At 50.9% G+C, this 23838-nt stretch overlaps 1 protein-coding gene across 10 annotated transcripts in view; it reads right to left on the bottom strand.

Annotated features, from left to right (window-relative positions):
* Positions 1-5939: 5939 nt before the first annotated feature.
* Positions 5940-23838, bottom strand: part of ARRB1 (arrestin beta 1) — a gene marked incomplete at its 5' end in the record, with an annotated part of 72233 nt that continues 54334 nt past the window's right edge. For 2 of the 10 annotated variants that reach the window (XM_081061768.1, XM_081061770.1), the window contains 9 exons: positions 5940-12283; positions 13612-13663; positions 14463-14533; positions 16697-16720; positions 17985-18068; positions 19221-19358; positions 20169-20241; positions 20700-20784; positions 21623-21758. In XM_081061768.1, the coding sequence (XP_080917894.1) occupies positions 12172-12283; positions 13612-13663; positions 14463-14533; positions 16697-16720; positions 17985-18068; positions 19221-19358; positions 20169-20241; positions 20700-20784; positions 21623-21758 (775 nt within the window). In that variant the 3' untranslated portion in view covers positions 5940-12171. Of the gene's footprint in view, positions 12284-13342; positions 13517-13611; positions 13664-14462; positions 14534-16696; positions 16721-17984; positions 18069-19220; positions 19359-20168; positions 20242-20699; positions 20785-21622; positions 21759-23838 lie in introns of those variants that run through there. The other 8 variants (XM_081061771.1, XM_081061772.1, XR_013994124.1 and 5 more) reach the window with 7 other exon arrangements.

Consider the following 23838-nt stretch of genomic DNA (forward strand, 5'->3'; position numbering starts at 1 on the left):
GCAACCCGCCATGCTAACTGCAATCCGCGCTTGCCAGCTCAGCCACCATCTTCTTGCTAGCCCCCCATTTTTCTGCTAGCGTAGCCACAGCAGTTATATTAGTGGCCAATGGCTCACTGGTTACAGCTGACAGCCAACTAGCCACAGCTGATGGCCATCCGATCACAGTTGATGGCCATTTACTACCTGAGCCAGCACCTTTCCACGTGAGGCCAAGAGCCTGGAAACTGCACTCCTGGCTCTGTCCCCACACATGGGGACAAGACTAAGCTAGGACTGTGCCTGACTGGGGACCTGGACTTCATGACTTTTGACAACACCTGGATGGGAAAAGAAAAAGTGCTAGACTGCTAGACTAGTCTGCCAGCACTCGATAACTAATACACTCCCCACTATTGACCCTGTTCTCCAGCCACACCAGACTGCTCAGATCCTAGTAACTGAGCCCAGCTATTCCAAGCTCCGTACCTTTGCTCACACAGTACCTTCTGCCTGGAATGCCCTCCCCACAGCATGAGTCCCCTCTGCTTTCCTGACTCACCCTCTGCCTCCTGTCACTGTACCCCACTCCCCGCAGATCTTTACTTCTGCTGATTGGTTTTCTGGCCCGTTGTGGGCACCAGACCAGATGTTCCCCACAGGGGCCCAGTTCCCTTTCCAGTCCCCAGCCCTGGTGCACAGAGAAAATGTGTGAATACTGCTCCTGGCCCACAGAAATCCACAGGACGGGAGGAGGAGCATCACGTCTCCCTCTGCTGCACGTCCGGTGCCCACGCCCTTTGACTCCCATAATCGGCCACCTCACTGAACTGAGGTGGTGGTTCCTAAGATGCTTGCATGGCCAGCTGCTTATTGCTGTTCAATCAAGTGAGAAAACAAAGAAAATGCAGCTTTAGGATATGTAATCATGCAAAACATAATTTAGCCTTAGCTTCTTGACTTTGATTTTTTAATACAATTATAGCTGTCCGGCCCTCCGTTTGGAGTACTTATCCAGCGCCCAGGGAACTGCAGAGACATCTGTTGGCCAGTTGTGTCCAAGCCGGACCAGTTTTAATTTTTCTTTGCATACAAGCGCCATCTGCTGGTAAAGATGGGAAAGTTTCTGTTTTGGAATGGATTTAGTCACAATCCATTCAACAAGTTATTTTAATAAGTGCCTACTATGTGCCAAGTACTGGGCTAGGAAGAAGCTGAGGATACAGTATTGAAGAAAAATGACAAGGTATCTGCCCTTATAAAATGATAATAGTGATAACTAACAGTTATATATGCTTACTATGTGCCAGGGATTGTTCTAGGCACTTAAGACGTATTAAACCATTTTAGCCTGATGACAATTCTATGAAGTAGGTATTATTATTATTCCTACTTTACAAACGAAGAAACTAAGGCACATAAAGATAAATAATTTTCAAAGTCACTCCACTAATAAAGGGCCAAGTTAGACTTAGAACACAGAGCCATGTGCTTAGACTATAAACAAATAAACAAACGAGATACTTCTTAGGAGGAAAATAAATAAACAGTGATCTGAGAACGATGGGGAAGGGTGTTCTTTGAATGGGGTAGTCAGGCATACCCCCCTCCCCCAGAAGGTGGCTTACCCTGAAGAACGGAAGGAAAGCGATTGATTAGTAGCCCAGAAAAGATCCATCCAGGCAGAAGAAACAGCGAGTACAGTTTGTTTGAGACAGAATGTTCAAATATCTTATGAGAGTCCAGTTCTGGCTACTGTACCCCTAAATACCTTTCTGATCAGTCCTTCTTCCGCTTCTCCATCTGGTCCCAGCTCTCAGGTTCCTCTCTGGTCCCCCTGCCTCCAGCACCACCCCCTTCACCCTATCCAAACTCTGCAATGCAGCCAGGGATCCTAGAAATGTATGAGTTTGATCCCTCTCACTGACCTGCTTAAAACCTGGCCCACTGTCTTCTGGATAAAAACCAAGTTTTCTGGACTGAATATCTGTAACCTCCCTCCCATCTCCTGCCAGCTCTTCTGGTTGCCTTCATCCTAACCACACCAAAGTCCTTACAATTCCCTGAAGGTCTCAGGTTGTCTCACCCCCTGAGACTTCCCATGGGCCAACCCTTGTACCTGGAATGCCCTCTCTTCACCTGCCTAACTCCTTTTCATCCTTCAAAACTCAGTTGAAGCAATTCCTCCTCTAGGAAGACTGCCTTCTTTCCCATCTCACCCACTCCAACTGATGTGATGACCCCTGCTTGGTGTTCTCATGGCATGCCTCATCTCCAGTATTTCTCAATAGCCAATCCATACTTTTGTCGTCATACCTTATCCTCTTATGAATCTGGAGGTACCTTGAAGAAAGGGATTGTCTTATTTATCTTTGTATCTTCAGGGCCCAGCATAAGCCCTAGTAAGTGGTACAAGGCCAGTAAATATTGTTTGTGGTTTGTGAGCTATAAATTAGTTTCTTTTCCAGCAGCCACCCCCCCCACCACCGATTTTTTTGGCTTTTTTATTAATATACATATTTGCAAAGAGTATCCACTCTTTTTGGCATACAGTTGATTTGGACAATCAAGAAATGGACCGTTCCATCCCCCCCCCCCAATCCCTTCTGTTGCCCCTTTTTGTAGCCAACCATCCCTCAACCCCAGCCACTGGCAACTAATGGTCTGTTTTCTGTCCTCATAGTTTTGCCTTTTCCAAAATGTTGTATAAATAGAATCATACATATTTGGCCTTTTAAGTCTGGCTTCTTTCACTTAGCATAATGCATTTGAGATTCATCCATGTGTTGTAAGTATTGCTAGTTTGTTCATTTTTATTGCTGAGTAGTATTCCATTGTATGCCTGTACAATAATTTATCTATTCACACTAGCAAAGAACATTCCAGTTTTTGACAATTATGAATACAGCCATTATTAATGTTCATGTACAGGTTTTTGTGGGAATGTAATTCTTCATTTCTTTTGGGAGTAGAACTGCTAACTCCTGTAGTATGTTTAAATTTATAAGAAACTGCCCAACTGTTTTTCAAAGTGTCTGTGCCACAGCATAGGGAATATAGTCAATAACATTGTAATAACTATGTGTGGTATCAGATGGGTTCTAGACTTGTCGGGACGATCACTTCGTAGGGTACATAAATGTCTAATCACTATGTTGTACACCTGAAACTAATGTAATATTGTATGTCAACTGTTATTGAAAAATGATTTTTTAAAATACATTTTTAAAAACCTGTTATTTATTTAAGTGTGTTTTTCCAGGACCCATCAGCTCCCAAGTCAAGTAGTTGTTTCAATCTAGTTGTGGAGGGCGCAGCTCACAGTGGCCCACGTGGGGATCGAACCAGCAACCTTGTTGTTAAGGGCACCACACTCTAACCAATTGAGCTAACCAGATAAATAATTTTTTTTAAAGGTGTCCTTACCATTTTTCATTTCCACAAGCAGTGTATGAGTGTTCCAGGTCTTCCATATCCTCACCAGCATTATTTATTGAAAAGACAACAACTGGATTGCCTTTGCACCTTGTTGGAAAATCAATTGACTGTGTATGTGCAGGTCTAATTGTGGTTTCTGGATCTCATTCCATTTATGTAGACACCTCAACCACCCTGCCTTGAGTACTGTAGCTTCATAGTAAGTCTTCAGATCAGGTAGTGAGTTCTATCTTCCTTCTTCTTCTTAAAAATTGCTTGGCTATTTTAGTTTCTTTATCTTTTCACATAAATATTAGAATGAGCTTGTTTATCTACAAAAAAAAAATCCTGCAGAAAGCTTGATTTAGATTGAATCTATAATCAGTTGGGAGAGAACTGATACGTTAACAGTGTTGAATCTTCCAATCCATGAACATAGTACATGTCTCAATTTATTTAAGTTTTCTTTGATTTCTTTCATCAGCATTTTGTGCTTTAGAGATGTGCATAGGGGTTTTGCACATATTTGTTATATTTATACCTAAGAATTTTTATTTTGGTGCCATTATAGATGGTATTTTTTTATTTGGCATTGCCTTTTTATTTCCAATTTCCAGTGTTTGGTGTTACTATACAGAAGTACAATTGATTTTTGTGTATTGATCATGTATCCTACAATTTATGTTAATTCCTTATTAGTTCTAATATCTCTTTTGTAGCTTCCTTGGGATTTTCTATGTAAATAATCATGTTGTCTATGAATAGAGATCATTTTATTTCTTCCCTTATAATCCGTAGGCCTTTTATATGTTTTTCTTGCTTTACTTCACTGGCTAGGACCTCTAAGAGGAGTGTTAAATAGAAGTGGCAAGAATAATCATCCTTGCTTTGGAGGAAAAATATTCAGTCTTTTCACCATTAAGTATGGTGTTAGCTGTGGGTGTTTTGTAGATGCACATTGTCAGATTAAAAACGTTTACTGAGAGGTGTTGTTTGTTTGTTTGTTTGTTTTTTTATGAGTGGGTATTGAATTTTGTCAAATGCCATTTCTGCATCTATTGAAATAATTTAGATGCATCCAACAAATTTAGTTATTTGTGTTTTCATTTTTCATTTAACTTACAGTATTTTCTAATTTTCCTTGTGATTTTCTCTTTGACCCATTTAGAAATCTGTTGTTTGATTTCCCAGTGTATGTGAACTTTCCAGATACCTGGTTAAATGTCAGAGCACCCCTAAATTGTGGTATCCAGGTCAAAGTGGTTATTTCTATTTTTTGGATGAGAAGATTAAAGAAGAGCTGGTGATTTGCCTGTTTGTTCTCTAATCTAATCCCCTGACCTCCTGCTGTGTATTTCAGTGCACCAGTGCACCAACCATCACAAACTACATTTCCCAAGATTCCTTGAAAATTAGCTTTTAATTCGATTTTGCCAATAGGAGGCACAGGCGTGAAATTGGAGGGTGGGAGAAGAGAAACCAGAGTATTTCTTTCACTCTCTCTGCTTTGGGCAGCATCCCCAACAAGAGCTGTGTTTCTTCTGTGGTCTGGATTCCTCAGACACCCTGTCTCTCCCTCAGTGCTCCTGCTGGGCTGCCCAGGTTCCTTAGCTCCATACCACCACCTCCTCTCCCTGTCGTTCCACCCTACGAGTGGTCGTGTTTTCCTGTTGTACCTGACCTCTGGGTTGCCTCACATTCCATTTGCCCTTTCAACTCCTGCAACATTTTTATAACCAGTTTCTTCAATTATATTCCTGCTTCTGAAATACCAGCACATCTGGACTCAGACTGATACAGTCCATAGGGGAGGGCAGGATGAACACTCTAGCTCAAGTCTCCTGATTCAAATGTCAGTGTCTTCCCACAGCGCTCCTCTGGCTGGAAGTGAGCATCTGAGGAAACAGACCACCTTCTAGCCAACCAGGAGGGCAATGCTTTGATCTCAGTTGCACATTATTTTACAGAAATGTAAAAAAATGTTGTTTTTCATATATAATCAATTTTCTAGGAAAGTCGTCTTACATTCATTGGAATCTTCTTTTTGTGTTAATACAGTACATGACCATCTGAATCTTCCTCGCCTCGCTCCTCACTCTTCCCAGGTGTTCTTTTTGGAACAGGTATGGGATAAGTCATGGAAAGCTGAAGGGACTTCCGGGAGACCCAGCAGAGCAAGCGGTGAGAAACAGACAAAAACCAGGGCTGGCACTGGGACAGCACTCCAGAGGAAGTGGTCATGCCAAAGAGAAGATGGGATGGCTTCACCCAAGGAGCAAACAGGGGTCATGGGCTCCAGTGGTGTCTGAGAGGAATCAGAGATTTGGCAACTTCTCCCAAGGCCATAAAGCTGGTAAATGGCAGAGGGGTGAGGAGAAAGCTTCCTGGCAGTTTCTAGAAGGGGGTGCAGTTGGGAGTTGGAACCACAGACAAGGGAAGAAAGCACCTGACTGAGCCACCAGTCCAGGGCATCAGGGACAGCATTTTCTCGTCTCTGTCCTGCCAGGGGCTTATGAGACAGCAATAAAAGCACAGCAAGCATCTGTCACAAAGAACCTTTAATGGTCTCCTATTTATGGTTCTTTTGTTCATTTGTCCTGTTGACTAAACTGTAATAACTTATCTGACATAATAAGGAATGCCACAGGTACAACAAATAAACCTGGTAGGTGGCCCAGGAATGAGGGAGTCACAAAATCGTCACCGAACAGAAGGGTTCACAGACCTGGAGACGCAGTTCCAGCTACCTGTCACTCCCTGTGCCCAGGACCCACACACGGTCACTGCGTCAGGCTGAGAGCTGGCTCCCATGGAGTAGGAAGAGGCAGACCCCGCCACAGTGTCTGTGTCTGGGCCTTAGCACTGAGCAGAGATGTAAGACAGACAGTGCGTCCTGTACTTGTTCCCAAGTGCTCTGCTGATGTGCAGTGCAGGCCGTGACCACACCCCGAGTTTGTGAGGCTCCCGCCTCTCGTATGACGCCACCTTTCATACCCACCCCTCCTATGACCCTGGCAGTAATCCCTGTGAGGTGGGCAGAGTCGGGCACTAGCCCCGTCTTCCACATGGAGAAACAGCAGCCAGTGGGCTCCCAGGGCCCTAAGCCTCCCATCTCCATCTAGAATGCCCTGTGGGGTGAGGGTGGGGCGGCAGGATTCTGTGCCAACACCAGGTCCAGGCCTCATCCAAGTGCCCACCCCTTCGTGAGCCCGGGTGAGGGGCCTGGGCAGAAGGCAGGCTGGCAGGGAGAGGATTCTGGAGACTGCAGGTGGGGGGCCAGCCTCTCTCCCAGGCACTCTCCTGTGATCCACGTTTGGTTGTCCACAAGTGTGGCCATGGAATCCTATTGGAATTGCTGGAGGGCAGCTTACTGCCTGAAAGGTCTCTGGACAGAGCCTGCCCGCACAGCTGGGACTTTTGTCATTAAGTCCTGCCTCAGTATTTCTTTTATGAAACCTGGACTCCCATCTATCTGGTTGTAATATAAAGAGGAATCTGACTCTAGTGTCTCCTTCTCCCATCACACTGTTCCTTCTGTCATCCCGCCCGGCCCTGGGCCAGAAGAACTGAGGGTCATACTGGTTGCAGACACAAGTTTGGGGGTGAGGGCTCGGCCTGTTTTCTTGCTGCATGGCCCCCACTCTTCACAGGCCAGTATCAGTGTCAAGACTCCTCCTCACTGAGCACCAGGCCTCTGCCCAAATCAAATGTAGGCCACAGCTTCAGGGTGGGAGGCTAAACAATCATTAGGTGTGAGTGTGTGTGTTTGTAACAAAGATACTCTTTGTATTGGAATGCTAGAGCCATTCCAACATGAAAAGCAAGAGTGGAACATATGCTTGCTGGTCGAAGATCAAACCTCAGAATGGTGGTTTGAAGAATTTTTTTCTTCAAAAGAAAGTTTGAAGGTAAAACCTTAATAGGCAAGAGAGATAAAAGCAGAGTTGTCCTGGTGGAAGTGGGAATGGGGGGAGGGCTGGAGACCTAGCCCACGCCTCCACCCGCCTCTTCCCACCTTAGCAGCCCCTGACAAAACTCTGTGTAACACCAAGGGTTCCACAGCACCTGGTTTGAAAACCACTGTGTCAGCGTGTCTGCAGGTCCTGGGTCCTGGGCACCTGTGCTTTGACTTGCCTTTTGGAGTGGAGTTGGGAAAGAGTGATGAGGTGGGAGTGCCACTCCTCCTTCGACAGGTCTCTCTTTGAAGCCACTGTGCAGCGCTGCTGCGGGAGGGTATCGGAGGTGCTGACCCTGCCCCAACAGGTAGGCCATGTCAGTCCTGCAGGGAGGACCAAGTAGAGCTGCCTGGACGAAGATGGCAGAACGCAGACCCCAGGCAGGCTTATACACGAGGGGTGGGGAGGGGTCCGTTTTGGTCCTTGGTGACTGGAAAAAGTATCAGAACAAGTAGAAGCTTCTGTCCATGAAATCCTATAGGAACTCAAGATTGGGGCCTGATGCCTTCCTCCGGGATGAGCGGAGAATGTCCAGTCCTCAGTCACTGGCAGGAGGGAAGCTGCCTTTGTGGGCTAACGAAACTACCGGGGACGGGTCAGCTGGGGCCCACGTCTCAGCATGACGCATGGGTTCTCCCCAAGCCCAAAGAGCTCCTAAGTGTCATTAGGAAGCATTGGCAGCTGCAGTTGCTCCTGAAGGGGGCCTTGTACTTTGGAGGGAGGGGGGCAGGCAATTTCTATCCCACCTCACCCTGGGGTTCTCTGATGGAGCAGTGATTCAGGGGCTGGGGGCTCTCCCTAACCTGGGGCCAGAATTGAGGCTTCCTGGCCTCTGCGGGGTCTGAGATGGAGGATGTGGGTGACCCCACGCCTGGGAGGCTCCAAGATGCTCCCCATCCCAGCCACTGACAAGATCCATATTTTGTCTCTGTCCTGGTCGCTGGGACCACTGTCCATGGGCATGGCATTCCTACCTAGTGTCTCAATTCCCATCTCAGCTGGGTCACCAAAGCCTAACTGGATGCATCTCATTCTAGCTGATACCCCCCAACCTGAGAAGCAGGCAAGAAATGAGGGCCTGTGGAAGGAGGGCTCAGCCCTCGGCAAATTCCTGTGTGATCCTGGGCCACTCCCCCGAGGTGGCAGGGCCATGGCTTGTGCAGCCATTTGCAATTTACAGGGCTTTCATCTCAACTGACTTTCATCCGTCTGAGACTCACACATCCTTGAGTCAGGCAGGGAAGGGATTACTGTCCCACTTTATAGTCAGAGAAACAAGCCCAAGAGGTTGAGTGACGTGTTCAAAACCCTACAGCGGGTTGGGGACAGCCAGCACTCGGAAGCATTGTGGACTCCAGGCCAGTGTGCTTTTCACTGCACCCTATGGGAACCAGCTTGCCAGCGGCTCCCCCAATTGAACCAACATCCCGAGTGAGCCCACTCTGGCCTGCCTGGGCCCTGAGGCTGCGGAGGTACGTGGGGTCCAGCGAAATAACCCAGTCCTTAGCTGCCCAGACACTAAACTCCTCCCCTAGTTGGACTGTTGAGGAGTCTAGCTGTCCCGTGCCTGGGGCTTTTCCCTCAGGACCATACTGCTACTTACGTGCCACCCTCCTGGCCCCCTGGGAAGTCCCAGTGTGGCGCTGCATGGTCAGCACAGGCCCCAACTGTATTCACAGAAAGAACTGGCACTACGGGCTGGTGCCTGGGGCCGTGGGGCTCCCCAACTCCCAGGGTCTCACATGACTCCAGATGGAGAGGGGCCCTGCAGAGAAGGACTCAGTCATGTTTGGGATCTGCAAGGGGAGTGGGGTCTGGAGCCAACCAGAAGCTTGGGAAGCTGATCTCAGCCTTTCTCTTAGGAAGAGGCCAGAGGACACGCTCAGGCCTGCGAGTTCCCTGGCCTACAGCGCATGGCTATGCAGGAGGGGTAAGCGGGGCTAATCTCCAGCCTGTGCCCCACTCACAAAGCTGTGCTTTCTGCTGTGGGCTGAGTCCACCTGGAAGAGACACCGTTTCTAATTCACATCAAGGCACTATATGGGCTAGCAGCAGCCATGGATTCCTGAATGATGGCCCCGTTCCCCCCCCACCCCATGACTTTCCCCTGACCTTGAGCTTCCTGAGAACAGGGGCTAGGACTGACCCATCTCTGTGACTCTGGTTATCAGCCAAATTCAAATGAACTTGACCTCTGCCCTTCTGCAGTCCTGCGCCCAAAGAATAAAAGGCTAGGCAGGGATATGATGCTTTCTATAGCTGGAGAAATTTCAGGTAAACACTAGGATAAACCCAAAAGTGTGAGAGAGATATTAAGGGAGCGGAAGCTCAAGAAACCAGCCTGACAAGTCTTTTGTGTGCACAGGTTAGGGATGGGGCCAGGGGATTGTAGGGGAGTGATCATCCCAAATCCTAAAGGGTCTTGTATGAGCCCCAAAGGTCCCAGAGGAAAACAATGGAGACCATATGCCTGTCGTGCGTTATTCCAGCATTTCATCAGCTTTACGGTTGCCTGATGAGGTGCAAACGGCCCGGCAAGTTCTAGCAGGGGTTGGACACCCGAACACCCGCAGCTAGGACCCCAGGGTAGCCAGGGGAGTGCGACTCTCCCGAGCTGACTTGGTTCTAACCTGGGGTGGGGGTCCCTCGGGGTTGAGTCTTCGTGAGATTCAGAAGGGAAGGGCTGGGGTGCAGTGCCAAGCATGGGAACTGGGTACTCTCACCATGGAAAATGGGTGCCTAGTCCACCCCAGGAAGGGCTGGACTGAAAAGGGTTGAAATTTAACTCGTATAGTAAAATTTTGTTGTCTCCGTTTCAGACAAGTGAGATAGAGATACAGTGGTACCTCGGGTTTCGAACGTAATCTGTTCTGAAAGACCGTTCGAGTTCTGAAACGTTGGGAAACAGCCGACAGATACGCCTCAGGATCTTGCACTCAGCAGAAGCCGCGTGACATGTTTGACTTCTGAGGCGTGTTCGAAAACCAAAACATTTACTTCCGGGTTTATGGGGTTCGTAAACCAAATGTTTGTCAACGGAGACGTTAGAAAACCAAGGTACTACTACTGTAGGAGGGAGCGGGAATTGAGGAGAGAGTCTCCTGTTTTACAAATCAATATATTTGCTTGTGCTTAAGGTAAACCTGAGGGGTCAGCATCCACAGGGGACTGTGACCTCCTGAGGCCCTATCACAAGCCTCCCCCACCCCAAGCCTCAGCAAATACAAGCTGTCCTTTTGTAATAGTCAGGCCCCAGGGGCCAGCGGCTCATGTTAGCTCTGGCCACATCTTGACATCTGGCAACTCTCCAGAGAGCCAAGAAGCACCCTTCCCAGGCGCGGGCTTGGGGGTAGGAGCTCTCTATAGCCCTGCCACCTCTGAGGTCCGATGAAGCGTTAATGTTTACAAACTCTGAGGCCAGAGCTGGAGGGCTCTTTGTGATCATCTGGTCAAGCCCCTTGGTTTTCTAGGTGAAGAATTGAGGCTGAGAGAGGGAAAGGAACTTGCCCAAGGTCACACAGTAAGTGAGCACCAAAGGCCATTCTAGAACGGATACCTTTGAATACTTTCTACCTCATCATCTGCCTGTCCTGTTGCCCTGGAAACACCCCAAGTCCCAATCATACCAACACCAGCCAATGGGTACTGGGGCCCCATGATGCTGGAAATTATTGGGGGGAGTCATCAACTCCCCAAGGAAACAAAGGGCTTCTTGCTGCCCACCAGCCCCCTTCCTTTTAGGTGAGAGCATCCCGATGGTCCCTGCCACCCTCTAGGGAAGGACGTCTCCCTTAGATTGTGAGTACAGTGGCCTCAGGCACTCTCTTCCAGCCTGCAGGGCCAGCCCAGCCCAGCCCTGGAGAACTGCAAGGGGAGGCAGGAGGATACCGGTGGCCCCAGCCCTCTCTGAACCCCTAGCCTTACTTCCCGTGGGATCACTGATTGCTCTTAAGTCCACAACGGAAGGGAACAGGGCAGATTCTCACCTCCCCACCCCTGCCCCCATCTCTCAGAGCCGCCCTTCACGAAACCTCAGGAGCTTTGGCTCACTCTTCAGGGATTGGAACTTTCTGAAGACCCCTCCCTTCTCTTTCTCTCTCTCTGCATATTTACAGATAGGACACACGCATAAGGTACAAGGTAGCTAGGATGTTACATCTGACAATACTGAAATAGGCTTTAGCTAGTCCACAGTTTGCCTTAGACTAGGTAACTGCTGGTAAGAAAGTCAGTCCTGTTGCTGTCTCCACTCCAGGGGTCTATGCCGATGGCACTGTCAGACACAGGGTCAGGGACAGGGTGGAATGGAGAGGCGTTTGGTGGGTCAGAACTGCAAAAAGGCATTGGGAATCTAGCCCCCGTCTGCCAGCCAGCCGGAAGAGGGCGGCCTTCAGTGTGGTCATCCTGTAGTTGCCAGACTGTATTAACGGCCGGGGACGGTGGACATCCTCTCACGGGTCTTGAGCCCTCATCTCCACCCCTCCAAGTCCTTCATGCCCCATCCTCCCTTCTCTGCTCCCCATCCCATGTCAAATTCCAAGGCCAGAGCCATGGTGGTCTTTCTGGGGGTCAGGAGGAAAAGAGGGGAAGTGGCAGGTGACTGTGGTAGAGGGATGAAGGTCGTGCATGTGGCTCTGTTGGCATGGTGATGAGGCCCATTCTGAGGCCAGAGGTTCATCACCATGACCTGGAAGACCACTGGGCCCCTGGTAGAAACTGGAAGAACAAAGGGGAGGGGGCACCAGAATAGGAAGAAGGCGGATAGGCAGCCCAGTGCAGGAGAGGATGTGGCGCTGCCCCAGGGGAGGGCCAGCCCCGTCTATCGGTCGTTGAGCTGTGGAGAGCCAGTCCCGTCTTCCTCTTCCTCCTTGTCGTCCTTCATGCCTTTCAGTCTCTGACGGGCAAAGTCCTCAAACACAATGTCATCATCGCTGGTGGGAAAGACAAGGAAAACGGGGCGTGTTTGCAGGGCAGGGAGACTAGGCTGGTCCAGAGGGGTCAGAGCGCCGGCCCAGCCGATGTGACTCAGGCTGGCCTCCACTGCTGACCTTGGGCAGAAAGGCCTGCCAGGCTGGCACATGTGGATACCCACCAGTGACAGTAGTGCTGGTCACATCTGGAGATACCAGAGGGAGGCATGAGTGTGCCTTCCATGCCAAAGCACTGGCAAGTAACCCCGTTCTTGAGGAGTTGGGGGAGAGGGCGGTGGGCAGTGTGGCTGAGCTAGGGCCAGAGGAAGAACTTATTCCCACTGTGAGAGGCCACTTTCACAGCTTATTCTGAATCCCCCGAGAACAGGCCCAAGAAACCCCACCCACCCACCCAAAGAACTACCCTCAAGAAGCATGCTTGTTTGTACCCAGGAAGGAGTAGGCTTGGCTTACTGGAAGAGAAAACCAACCGTGAAGACCCTTTCACTAGAAAAATGTCAGCTCACATTCTACCCAGAGGGATCTTGGAGAGGAAAGGGTCTGGGGCGTAGTGGTGACAAATCTAAATAGGGTGCAGAGGAAAGGTGGGTGGGGAAAGGAGGTACCTGAGTGGGGTTTCAGGACTAAGGACTACTACCAAGAACAGTGAGTTCCCTTATACCATGAAACATGTCCACTTTGCCTTACCCGAGCCCCCTGTCCCCCAGAATTCACCCAGCTGCATAGGGTGGGCTCAGGGGGTGACTTGAGACCCCACATCCCAAATATCTCCTGGGGGACAAAGGAAGGGTAGATTTGGAGCTGGAGCGAGAAAGCTGTTTGGCCCTGGAGGTAGTTCATGATGTCGGCCCAGGCCCCCCCTTCTGGCCACTGTCCAGTGATGCGATGGCCTCTGACCACAGGGAAATCTGCATTGGTCCTCAGGAGTCAGAAGCAATAAGATCCCTAGAACCTTCCCCACTCCACAGCCTGATTCCACTGGTTGGTTGCAGGAAGGGCAGGAGAACCCCTGCCCAGGGCCATGAACCAGCCCTGTTTGAGCTGAGCTGGCGCTGTGGATGGACGAACGAACTGACCGACGAACGTGCAAGGACGAGGGAGGAAGACAGACCCCACCAAGGCAGGAGGAAGAGGAACAGGCACGGAGGGTCCTTCAAGTCACATGCAGGCAAGCGGGTTGCTGAAGAGGCGAGCAGAGGCGGCTCTCAGCAGACGGGGTTAGACCAGCTGCTCCTCAGGGGTTAATAAGCATATATGCAAATGACCCCGTTGCCCCACCACCGCCCAAGGCCCGCCCCCCAGACATCCGCAGGCAGGGTTCTGCTTACTTTGTGTCCAGTTCTATGAGATTGGTATCTACTGGTGCCTCGTTCTCTGGAACTAAACACAGGGTGGGCGGGCGCCCGTTGGTTAGTGTTGAGTGGGCATGGGGCATAGGACCCTGCCCCAAACAACCAAGCGAAGACGAGGAGGGCAAAGGAACATGGGAGTGGGGAAGGGAAGTTGGTTTCTGGCCTTAGAAATACCTCAAGTCATCCTAAAGGCAGGAATAAGGGACCAAGGAGGACCCCGGTGGCCCAGGAGAACAGAACACTTTCTGGATCCTGCTCCTTTTGGCCTGTCTCCAACATGACTTTGCGTCACTTCTTGTATGCACGAGTTTCACTAACTCTAAAATAACCTTATTTTTTATCACATTTTCACATCTCCCAACTTGGGGTATTTTTACAATCAATGGCATTGTATAGTTTAATTGTGGAAACATTTTTCTTTCTTTGTGGTACATACTATATATCTCTTTCAACTGAAACAATCTGAGACTTAATTAAGTATGGAGATGGTGGGTCCAGGGGCCATCTTACTCTTGTAGCCTCTTCCCCTAGACTTGAATGCAAGACAAGGGTTCCGAGCATGGCCAGTGGGCCCCCACCCTCCACTCCCAGCTTCCCCCACTCACCCCCGTGGAGAACAGAGTCAGACCTTTCTGTCTCCTGGGGGGTCAGATGCAAATAGGAATGTAGGCCTCACAAATGATCTTGGGAAGCTGGGGAAGAAGGGTGACCCTAGGCTTTAGGTTGTCCCAGAGGGAGGTGGGGTGAAGGGGAAACATGGTAGCTGGTGGAGAAGGGGGTCAGCTATCTGGAAACGCGCACCCCAGTGACCCAAAGATCCTGCTCACCTTCCCGATGTGGGGGTTCCTCTTTGGGCTTGGGGTGCATTAGGGTGAAGGGCAGTTCCACAGCCACGTCACTGAAACAGAGACCCAGAACCAGTGAGCCGCAAGCCCAGGCTTGGGCCGTGAGACTCAATGCCCTGTCAGTTTGGGGACTGGGAAGGGTTTTATGGTCAGAGGAGGTAGCTCTCTGGGTTGAGAGGTAGGAAATCTTGTCTCAGGCTGAAGTTCAGCCATTCTGTGAACTTCAGTCTCTCTAGGAGTTGAACTAGGAGACGTCTTCTGGCTCCAAAAAGAAATGGAAACCTCCCCGTTTCCCAAGAAGGGTTTCTGGATTCCCATGAGCTGGGAGGAGGCGTGTGTGTGTGGGGGGGATGGCCCAGGTGGGTGTGCACCTCAGTCACTTGTGGCTCCAGAGGTATCCAGGGACCCTGCCAACCTCAAATCACCACAGCCAGCCCAGCCTTCCCTGACACTGTACTTCCCAACTTCCTGGTAGGAACTACCCTGACCCGCACTCTGTCCCATCTCCCGGCATCTCCAAGAGCCTCCTATAAAAATGCTCAGGTGGCCCCAGCCCCCCGCCATCGGGATGATACCCTGATGAGGTTAGTTTAATCAAATTCAAGTTGGATGGGACCCAGGCCTCAGGGCTGTAAACACTGTGCATAGAGCCTTGAAGCCGTGTGGGGATGGAGGGTGAGGGTGGTGAGTAATGGGGGGCGGGGAGCCACCAGCCAGTGCTCCTGACAGGGCCTCCTCTCCCCTTGGCCCTGATGACAAAAATAACAAGACACTTATACGGTGCTGACTCTGTGCCAAGGACTATTCTAGAGTAACTCTAATCTTCACAACCATGTTATTATTATATTCAATGTACAAATTGGAAAACTGAGGCACAGGAGAGAAATATATCTTGCCCAAGGCCACACAGCTATTAATGGGAAATGACAGACAGGATTCCGACTCCATCATTCATACCCTTAACCAATGGGTGATAAAAGCTCAGAACTGAGAAAGTGAGTCCTACCCACACTCTGCTCTCCACTCTTCTTATCTTGGGCTGGTGTCACCCTAGAAGGCCCTGCCAACTATGAGTGCTGCCAGGCACATGCTCATCCTACTGACCTTGCTGCACAGGCCCAGTTGGGAGGGAGGAAGGTACAGGGGAACAGAGGGGGCAGGGGCATAAGATGTGCCACCAGAAAGGTCTATTCTGCCAGCCCCACCACTCACTGGGGGGCACCTGACATCCTCAAGTCTCACTGAGCTCATCTGGAAAATGGGGATAACAATGCCAACCTTCTAGAAACACTAGAACTTCCAGGAGATGGTGTAGGCAAAAGGTTTGGTTAAACTGTGAAGCTTGTGGCTGTCAGAATCATCATCTTCCCTCAATGGGAACATAAGCGTTTCATAAGCCTGTTGAAACTACTTTTATTTTCTTTTTCGTACTTTGCATTTTGCTTCCAAAAGGGAATTACGTTCCCAAGTTCACCTGCAAGAGTGAGCTCTCAGAATGGAAGCTGTTGGAAGATTGAGTTTCCCCACCTTCACTGAAGCCATAAAGGATATGGGTGGAAGAATCTGGACCTTAACTTTCCAACTTAATCAAGGGCAGGGATTGTGTCTGATTCCTCTCTGGGATCTTGTCACCCAGCCCAAGCTGGGCACAAGTCTGGGTTCCAGAAATCTTTACTGAATTATACTGAACTAAACGGAATTGAATTAATTTCACCTTCCAGGGACTAAGATTTTTCGGGACGAATAACATTGCCATTTTGTGACAGGAGGAGGCAAAACCACTGCGCGGGGTTCGTGCATTTTTGGCATGCATGTGGATCGAGCTGGCAACATTGGGATCTCGTCTACGAAAGCAGATCTCTCCGAGACCTCTCCTTAGCAACACTCAGCCAGTAGTTCCTTCTCATTAGTGTAGAAGCATGAAAGCCATGAAGCCTGCATTTCTCCAAAACATTCTGTAGTTCAGACTGATTGTGGCTCACTCCCCAGATCAGTGAAGCTGGTTTTGCTGGTTGCAAAGGTTCTGGTCACTTGAGTGGAATGCAAGGGCAGGGTGAGCTTTTTAAAGGGGAAACTGTGTCTCCCTGACCTCTTCGGAGAGGGTTCTCGTTCCGACACATGCCTGAGCCTGGTAACCAAAAGTGGCTGCCAAGACTCCTTCCAACCCAGCGCCCTGCTGTTCTGGAAGGTGGGTTGGTCAAAGGGAGGGAATTTACCTGGATGCAAGATCTCCCAACAGTCTGGGTGGGTCATAGGAGGCGGGAGGAGTGGTCAGGAGAGAGTTCAGAGAGGAAGAAAACAGAAAGCATGTTCATTCACCACCCCTGCTGCCCGTCAGGGTAGAGAAGACCCTGGGACACACTCCCACCCACCCCACCCCTGCACGGCTGGAACTTCTCATTCAAGAAGACACAGACATGGCAAGAGCCCTGCCTGGGGGGCGGGGAGACTGAGATACAGGCCTGGCTCAGCCACACCCCCTGCCAGGCCTCTCTGAGCCCCAGGATCCTCATCGGCAGAGAAGACGTAAAAACTAACCCCTGTGCTGCCTGCCTTGGGGAGGCCCATCTAACGACAGCAGGAAGCAATTTAGGAGCCACTGAGGATTTCTCCAGGAAGAAGCTTTACACGGACTGTGGGTACTGCCGGAATCACAGGCCATGGGACTTGGGGTTTGCGTTTCTGAGATATCCCGTAACATGTGGTCAGTATTACATGCTGCCACCTGCACGAGGCATTATTCTCATAACAAAGGGGATTCAATGTCTAATGCTGAGCTTTCAAATATCTTTGCAGACACTGATCAATTAGAGAAGAAATCCCTGTGACAAATTAGACAATCCTAATTCCAGATTTATAACATCACGTAGGGCCAATACATGGGGAAAAGTAGCTCTCTGTGACCCTTCCGCCACCAGACTATGTTCCAGGGCAGGGAATATGTCTGGTCCACTTCCATGACAGCCCATGACCTGAGATTAGCGGAGAAGATTGCAGGAAATGTTTGGGGAGCTGTTCGGACCTCTGGTTCCCTATCTGTAAAATGGGAGAGTCAGAACATCCGCAATCCAGCTGTGGGATTCTCAGCCCCTTTAGCCGTTTCCCCAGCAGATGAGCATAGACATGAATGGGGGTCGGGGCTGTACCCCAAGGTACGATGAGGGGCACAGAACCCCCTGGAAACCCCACAGCATAGGCTCTGAGGAAACCTCCCCCACCCATGTGCCCAGAGTGGTGGGGATAGGAAAGAGAGAGAGGAGGAGGAGGGAAAGACGGAGGGGTAAGCAGGGGCTGAAGGTCTCTGAAGCCGGAGAGGGGGAAGGGTAGAGAGAAGAGAAGCAGGAAGGAAGAAGAGAAAGAACAGGAAGTCCTCGAGCTTGGTTCACTCTCAAGGCGATGCAGCTGACGGCCCAGCAAACAGGCAGAACCGGGCAATGGGCCATGGGTGGTCGGGGGGCACATCCCTCTGCACTTCGGGGTCCTGGGCTGGGCTAGAGCACTCACCCGCCCCGGGATACCACCAGCTTCACTTTCACTTTGTAGGAAACAATGATGCCCAGGATCTCTCTGTTTGCTCCTTCCCTCAACCTGCAAGACAACATAAGGAAGTCGGTTCATGGGAACTCGCTGGAGGGATGGGACATGGCAAGCATGGGGTGCAGTAGCGGGCAGAGGACCCCCATCCCTCTCCCGAGCCCCTCAGCCATGAGCAAGCAGAGAGCAGAGTGTGAGAAAGGTAAGCTGTGCCCTGAGGGGGCGGGGATTCGGAGTCCTGGGTTCCATATCTAGCTGTGCAGCCCTGGGAAGCCCCTCTCCTCCCTGGGCCTGAGTCCCAGCAGTGCAGAGGGGCAGGCTCCTCCTACTTTCCAATGAATTGACTCTGCTTCCCTGATTGCTCAACAACCAGTGGGGCACAAAGGGCCAGACAGGGATTGGGGGATGCGGTGTAGTTGGTAGGGAGGGTCGAGGGTAGCAGGGGACACTCTGCAGGAGGGGGTGCCTCAACCAGGTCTTGAAGACAGGATTTGAGCCAGGGTAGAAGAGGGCAAACGCTTGGAGGTGTGTGGCTAGCCTGTGCAGGGGGTGGTGAAAGACCATTCAGGCTGGAGCACAGGGTCCATGTTGGGAGTCCTGGGCTGGGGTGCTGAAGAGACAGGCCCACGCCCCACCAAAGGGCCAGACCTGAGCGGGTAGGGAAAAACAGGTTCCCCACACCCCAAGGTCTCAGACAGTCAGTGATGACCATGGGGAAGGAATGACCATATGTCCCTGGGATCCCTGCCTTTGGGGGACACCCCCACATCTGCCCTGAACTCTCCAGCCTCTGCAACCCCCTCCTGATTCATTCTCTCTTGGAACCCTTCCAGGAGCCAATCCCTCTGGCCTTACTATGCCCCAGGGACATCTGATCTGACTGAAGACACTAGCTTAGGAGCTGCTGCCTCTTGCAGGAAGCCTCTCTGGGTTGCCCTCCCCTAGGCAAGCCAGCAGAGCCCTGCACTGACAAAGGGAGCTGGATCTAGGGGTCCATCTTATTCTCCAAGTCACCCCTGGATAGCAGTGGGAGTAAAAGGACAGCTTCCCTGGCAGATCAAACTCCTGAGGATGGGCTCTGGACAGCACCTGGGAAGAGGGTAACCCATGGCTCGTATTGGCACTGGTGGGACCAAGGTGGGTGTGGATCCACTGGGGGCTGGGAGAGCATTCAAAAGCCCGGGACCAGGGAGAGTGGGTCCTCACAGAGTGCTAGAGGCCAGATTCGTGTCTTCATGCTTGAGCTTCCCGTCCAGGGCAAGGCCCCGCTTCTCTCGATTGTTGGCCAAGAACGGGGTCAGCGTGTAGACCTTGCAGAATGTTGAGCTGGGTGCCACCGTGTCACTGGGAAGAAGGGAGACAAGTGTGGAAATGCCCCCATCCCCACCTGAGCCAACCCCAACCTAGCCAGGACGTCTCAAAAACCACATAGTAACATTTGAAGACTGTTTTTAAGCTGCAAAAATTCGGATTGCTATTACATGTAAATAAACACACACATACAGAAAAAAATAAATGAAATGTAACTGCCCCTAAAAATTATTTGCAGGGCAAGGAGAAGAAAAAACAGGTATGGTTTCTAATAGGAACATCTACTTCCTTTAGGTAAAAAAAGATGTTTCACTCGATGTCTCTTCACTTCCCTTAGCGGCTCACAAGTTTGGGACAAAGTTCCATGCTCGATCCTAGTAGCTCTCCTTAAACCTAGATTTTTAAAATACAATAATTCTCTACTCTCCCACACAACCCCTTTTATCCAATGAGCTGGATTATTCCTTTATCAGACAAGCAAAGCTGTGCCCCGAGTGCCTTACCCTCTTTGCTTTGGCTGTCAGGAAGCTCAGAGCAAAGTACCTCCCTTCAATTTAGGTTTCTGGTGCAGCGTAATTATGACCTCAGCGCCCTTAGCGTCGTTAGCTCTTATTTTGCCATTCTAATTTTTGCAGGTCTTTTCCTTGACTATAGCATGCATTTTCTTACAGCTAAATCAAGTGGATGTTTTCTAAAGGGCTGTTGTGAGGGTCATGTACTATGAGTGGCAAGGAAGTGTGAGCGCAGCCCTCTGCCAGGTGGAGAAGAGCCGTGAGGGCCGGTAACTCTTGGCCTCAGCCAATCCACGTGTGCAGGGCTGGGCTTGGGCTTGTGCTCACTTACTCCGCCTCTTCCATGGCCACGGGACACTTGTACTGGGCTGTGTTGAAAAGGCAAATGTCCGCGTACTGGCGCACTGGGGAGGAAGGGGGAGACAGGTGGCATGAGAAAGGGGTGCAGCTCCCAGGCATTCCCGGCTCCCCGGACGTGGGGAAGTTCAGCCCCAGGCAATGGCCAGAGTCCTTGGGGGGCTTCCATAGGACACAGCCCCCATCTTCCACTTAAACGGCAGCCCAAACACACCCATTCCCTTCTATAACCAAAAATCTTTCCCTCAAGGATGGCTTTGCCCAGAGCCCAGGAAATCTAAGAGGTGGCAGCTTAAATGGTAAACTCATTACCTGGCCACTAGGCAGCCTGTGTTACCAGTCTCAAAAGCCTTACCCTTTGGCTTAGAGCAGGCCGTGGGCTTCCCTGTGCGTCAGTAGTTATTTACGAGGCTGTTCACAAGCAGAGAGCCCTCAGCGACCCCCTACCCTCCAGAGGATTCCCTGTTGCTCCCTCCCCCTCCCCCGCTGGCCCTCGCCCGGGTACCCGAGATTTTGATCCTCTTCACCATCTTGTTGGTGTTGTTGGTGACATGAACATTGACGCTGATGGGTTCTCCATGGTAATAGATCTGGGAGACGTAAGAAGGGAGAAAGGGTAGGTGAGACCAAAGAGCTAGAGAGGCAGAGGGAGAAGAGGCCTCCCACACACCTCCTGGGGTCCCAGACCTCGGCCACTCTGACAAGGGCCCCAAGTTCATAGCAACTTGCCACTCATGCTGGGCCACCAGGTATGTTAGACTTCGGTTCCTTTGTGGGACCTTGAAAGATACTTGAATTAGAAGGTGATATTCCTGGGGGCCAGGCCTGGCTTAGTCACCAGAAATGGTGCTGACAATAATAACAATGATGAGGAGGATGAGAGCAGTGTGGCCTTGGACAGGTTACCTAAGCCTCAGTTTTCCCCTCTGTACAATGGAGGAGTTGAATTAGGTGATGTATCAAGTCCCTGCCAGCTCTGGCTGCCTGGAATGTTAGACACAGGGGATTCCAGAAGAAGCAGGAGAAAGGTGGGGAAGGGCTGACTGGCTCACTGAGAGAACCAGCCCTGAACCCTCACGGAAGGGCCTCCACTTGCATCTTGCCTCAACTGTCTCCCGAGAGGGAAAAGGGGTGCACAAAGCTCAAGAGGGAACGAGGGTGAGGGAAGATGGCCAGGACCTAAGAGCCTTCAGGGCACACTGACTTCTGAAGTCAGTTCATCCCTCAGGCTCATGACCCCCTCTGCCACCCTTTTAGAGGTTTCCCTGAATTCCCCAAGGGAAGCCTCGGGTCGCCTGAGCCCTGTGCTTCCAGGGCTGGGGGCAGAAGTGCCGACCCAAGGAGTCCCAAGGCCACGACAGAGCTGAGATCTGAGGTCCCAGCCCTGGTTGAGCAGCCCCCACCCCCTGCCAAGTGCAAGCCTCCTACCTCCTTATCCAGGGAGGCCTCTAGATGCAAGGGCTTGTCCGACATGAGGAACTGCCTGGTAGTCTCGGCTGTGGGCTGGGGGCCAGGCCTTTCCGGGGCATACTGAACCTTCCTGATAACCAGGCGCACAGAATTCCTAGTGGAGATGGGCGGAATGAAAGATGACAAGAGTCACCCGCTTCTACCCCCTTTCCTTGCAATCCTCAGATCCCTCTCCTGCTCAAGGGACTGCCACGGCTCCCCATGGCCTTTGAATCCAGTCCAAACTGCAGAGGTTGGCACGGAGGCTGTGTCCCCATCTGGCTCTTCTCCATTCGCTCCCTCTGTCCCCAGTCACCTCCACTTCCTCACTATTACCCTTGATGGACTATCTGGTCCTATCTCTGAAGCTTCACTCGTATTGGGCCTCTGTAACTCCCTCTTCCTACGGCTTCTGTCCTTCTTTGCTTCCTTCTTCAAGGCCCGGCTAAATGCCTCCTCTTCCAGGAAACCTTCCTGGATCCATCCACTTGGATCTTCTCCTGGTCTGAACACACACAACACCAGGGCCGAACCCCATGGCAGCACTTCATGTGGGTCTGTCTTGGTAGCCAGCAGGAAGGTAAGAAAGGGGCTGTCCTCACTTCCTGTATCCCTCATGCTACCTGATGGTGTAAGCCACTTGAGGACAGAAATTTTTGTCTAAAATTGTTCACTGCTGTATTCTCCGCACTTGTGACAGTGCCTTCCATCTAACAAACGCCTGCTAAATATCTATTAAATAAAAATATGCAGAGTAGACAAAGGCCCCATAATGAAATGGGGGCTCGGAGAGGTGACAGGTTCAGTCGGGGGAATGCAAGCCGATAAAGAGAACCTCAGCAAGAGGATGGAGGCCCAGAGATGAGATGGGGCTCAACAAAGGTGACAGGGCTCAGGAAGGAAACAAGGACACGAGGGTTGTGAGGGCATGGGGACTCAGTGAGGCAGTCTCCATGGCATCTGGGCATGCCGGCACCCCCATTTCTCAGATAAGCCACCTCCATTCCCTGGAACCAGACAGCTAGGGTTAATTTAAAGTCCTACCTCTCCTCTTACTAACTGTAAGACACAGTAAATTAACTGTATCTCCCTTCTTCACCTGAAAAACATTAACAGTAGCAGGACCAACCTCTTAGGGCAGCTATGAGGCTTAAATTAGTTCATACATGTCTATCACTTTGAATAGTGTACAGCACTTAATAAGTTCTTGATAAACGATATTTGCTGTATCATTATTCTGGTATGGACTTAAAACATCCCGTTGGTGGTGAGGTGAGGGTGTTGGCTCTCAGTGTTGCTCCTCTTCCTTGCTCCAGTCAGGCTCCACCCCCAAAACCCACAACCCACAACCCACAACCCCTTCCTTTCCCCTGGTCTCGTGCCTTAAGAAGAAAAGGGGGACAGAGAAGCGAGGGTGAAGGGTTCCATCTCTCCCCACACATGAGCTGCTCAGGCTGGAAATGGAGATGGCTGCAATACACCCTGTGGCCTCCAGGTGGCAAACTCAGCCCACACCAGGAGAGGTTGCAGTGCCTTCAGCCAGCCTCCGGGAGGAACTGTCCCAGGCAGGAGTGCATCCCAGTTGAAGGCTGATGCCGACGTGAGAGTGGGGCTGGGCAGTCCACCCCAGAAGTCCGGGCCAGTGTTCCGGGCTGCCAGCCTGGGCTCTGTCTGCCCAAGGCCGTGCATCTCAGGAGAACACTGCCCCTCTCTGAGACATGAGCTGACCTCCTCCTCTCTCTCCCCTGGGCGGGTTTACTTTCTCCACTTCCCTCTCTTGCATAGAAGCCTCCACTGACACTCCCACCACCACCTGCTGCTGCTGACTGCCTCCCAGGAGAACTGGGAAATGGGGGTCTAGGATGGCCTGGAAAGAACTTGCTCACTGTTTAAAACAATATGAACGTTGGGCTTTTCCCAAAACAAAGTAAAAAGATATGCAGTCTGGAGGGGACAAGACTAAAAGCAGGGAGATATGGGAAGCAGGTACAGTGGTAAAGGAAAAAATGCTGCGGCTTGAGCTTGAGCCAGGGCAATTGAAGCCCTCCATGACCTGATAGCCTTGCAGAGTGCCCTTCTCACAGCTTCCAAGGCGGGAATGGGTGGCCCCTCCTTGAACACTTCCGGGCATTGTTACTCGTCTCTTCTTCTGCCTCTGCCCAGCCTGCCTCCCTCCTTCTGTCAGCAGCTGGCCC

Source organism: Rhinolophus hipposideros (genome assembly GCF_964194185.1).
Source record: "Rhinolophus hipposideros genome assembly, chromosome: 10".
In the NCBI taxonomy this organism is placed as follows: domain Eukaryota; kingdom Metazoa; phylum Chordata; class Mammalia; order Chiroptera; family Rhinolophidae; genus Rhinolophus; species Rhinolophus hipposideros.